Source organism: Eimeria acervulina, genomic scaffold, assembly GCF_000499425.1.
Source record: "Eimeria acervulina Houghton genomic scaffold, Eah_scaff2197, whole genome shotgun sequence".
In the NCBI taxonomy this organism is placed as follows: Eukaryota; Apicomplexa; class Conoidasida; order Eucoccidiorida; family Eimeriidae; genus Eimeria; species Eimeria acervulina.
Genome location: NW_013548574.1, coordinates 1 through 2,169, shown reverse-complemented (window position 1 = coordinate 2,169; position 2,169 = coordinate 1). Strand labels below are relative to the sequence as shown.

The 2,169-nt window shown below is 51.5% G+C and overlaps 1 protein-coding gene across 1 annotated transcript; it reads left to right on the top strand.

The window, feature by feature from the left end:
• Nucleotides 1–643: 643 nt before the first annotated feature.
• EAH_00065460 (hypothetical protein) lies at nucleotides 644–2,160 on the top strand (the record flags this gene model as incomplete). Its single annotated transcript, XM_013392845.1, has 2 exons — nucleotides 644–1,671; nucleotides 1,774–2,160. Coding segments are annotated over 2 exons (1,415 nt in total), but the record flags the coding sequence as incomplete, so codon positions are not given.
• Between the last annotated feature and the right edge of the window lie 9 nt (nucleotides 2,161–2,169).

The following is a 2,169-nucleotide window of genomic DNA, read 5'->3' as shown; positions in this document are numbered from 1 at the left end:
TTTACGCTGGGAACTGGTGCAAGTCCTAATGTTCACTTTCCAATGCGTAGAATTGCAATACGCAGAACTGCATATTTAACTTCTTGAGATCTACATATTTGATTTATTTTCCGCTCCCGTCGGCATTCGAGAGGTCGGGGAACGACTTGCCGGAGCGATTTTCTTTCCTGCGCGGCATGAATATCGGGGTTTATTCACGTTTTTCAAGTTCATTTTTGAATTTCTGCTGCATAGAGGCAGGCCGGCCTGCCTACCATGTGCTAGTGGACCACCAGGCCTCGGTTAAGCTGGTTTCCACCCCCCTCATCCCTTGCCATCAGAGCCAAAGGAGCAACTAAATTTTTACTGGACCTCACATTCCAAAATCGAAGCAACAACCCTTTTTCCACGCGTCGATCCCCACCGCGGATAAGTCAAGACGGCATGCCCACTGGAGAGCAGCGGGAGTTGCTTGCAAACAGTTCAGGTTGCAAGACGGACATTCTCGCATTACAGCTTGAGAACTATGTGTTTGAGCGTATGCCTGTGGCGGTGCGCACGTCCTTTGAGTAGTGAGCGTCTCTGAGGTGTTTGGATCTGAGAGGCACACCGCCGCACGCATCCATACAGTGCAGAAAACAAAATTCACCCCCATCGACTGCCAATGGGCACCGCTCACCGCTTCACGATCCTCAAGGAGAGATTATTTTTGCTCTCTTTGATAGGGTGTATAGCTATCTTTGCGGTAACAGCAGCAACAGCGGCGACGGCGGCAACGGCAGCAGTGGTAGCTAGAACGCAAGAAAGGACCAATGCTTCTTCAATACAGAGAAATGCACTATCAATTGGCATGCCTCAGGACGAAAAATTGCTTCTCCATCCATACACTCCGTTGAATCTGGTTGTAAGGCAACCTCTGGAAGATTTCGAGCCCACGGCACTGAGAAGGCGGAAGAGACAGGGGATAAGCTCTCGGTTTTTTGCCTTTACCGCTGGTCTGGTGGCGGTTGTATGTTCAGCAGTAACCTTTGTTGTGTTGCAATGCGCACGCAAAGTTCTATTCCCGAGATTGTTTGGCTCTCTGGGTAGAAGGGCTCTCTCAAATTCCTTTGGGGAGGAGCAGCGGGTGGAGGTCTGCATTCAGGAGGAGGACGGAAGCATTGAGGGGGGGGCAGAGGGAGCGGGTGCAAGAGTGGAGGGAAGGCCTTCAGAGGAAGCGGGAGAAGCAAGGGCTCTGGAGGCGTTAGAAGGGCTGAGATGCACTGTGACGCTTGGAGTGAAAGCGGTGCCATACCTTCCTACTGATAACAAGGCATATCTGCTTGTCTTGTTGTTCACGGTCTGCGCACAGGAGTTGGTTGTGTATGGGGTGTACTCAACTCCCGTAGTAGAGTTGGAGCGGCAGAAGACAATCGATTTGGTTTTGCAGGTGGGGTGGAAGGCTTTGGCACAACTAGATTCTCGTGCCCGTCTCTCTGATTGTCCAAGAAACGCGGGAAAGACGTTAGAACTTGTGGAACAGTTTAGAACCCCCCGACCGAAGTGGAATCCACAGTCTCTGGCTGTGGAGGCAAGCATCTCTCTGTATAGAATAATGCAGTGTAAGGATACTCTAGAACATCTGCAGCGGTGGGTAGAAATATCTACACCTATTCCCGCAGAGGTATACAAACACGCAATTAAAATCATTGGGTATTCGCGGCAGGCGGGCAAAGTACGACTAAGAGCAGACGCCCATGCAAATCCCTGGGTAAACGCCGTGCAAGAAAAACTTGGTTTCTTTGGCATTTTCAGAAACGGTTACAAAGCAAACTACTTTGTCTACCCTCTGGCATACACAAAGGAGATGACAAGACTTCAGTCACGTTACTCCTATCTCTTAGACGAGCTTGCCAAATGCACCGAAGCCGCTCTGCCCAGCCAGAGGCTTGACGAACACCTAAAAGAGCAGCACCAGCAGCAGCAGCAACAGCAGCAGCAGCAACAGCAGCAGCAGCAACAGCAGGGCGTGCAACACCTCCAACATGAAAAGCATCTTCCGAGCGACCAGCTTTCCGAGGACATCGCTGTACCTAGCTCGGCCCTCCAACATCGTGAGCAACACGCTACTCTGAGGGGTGGTGCGGTGGTACTGCCTCCGCAACCTTCCTGGCCTTATCCTGCCCCTTCCCATGGAACCTGGTCGGCACC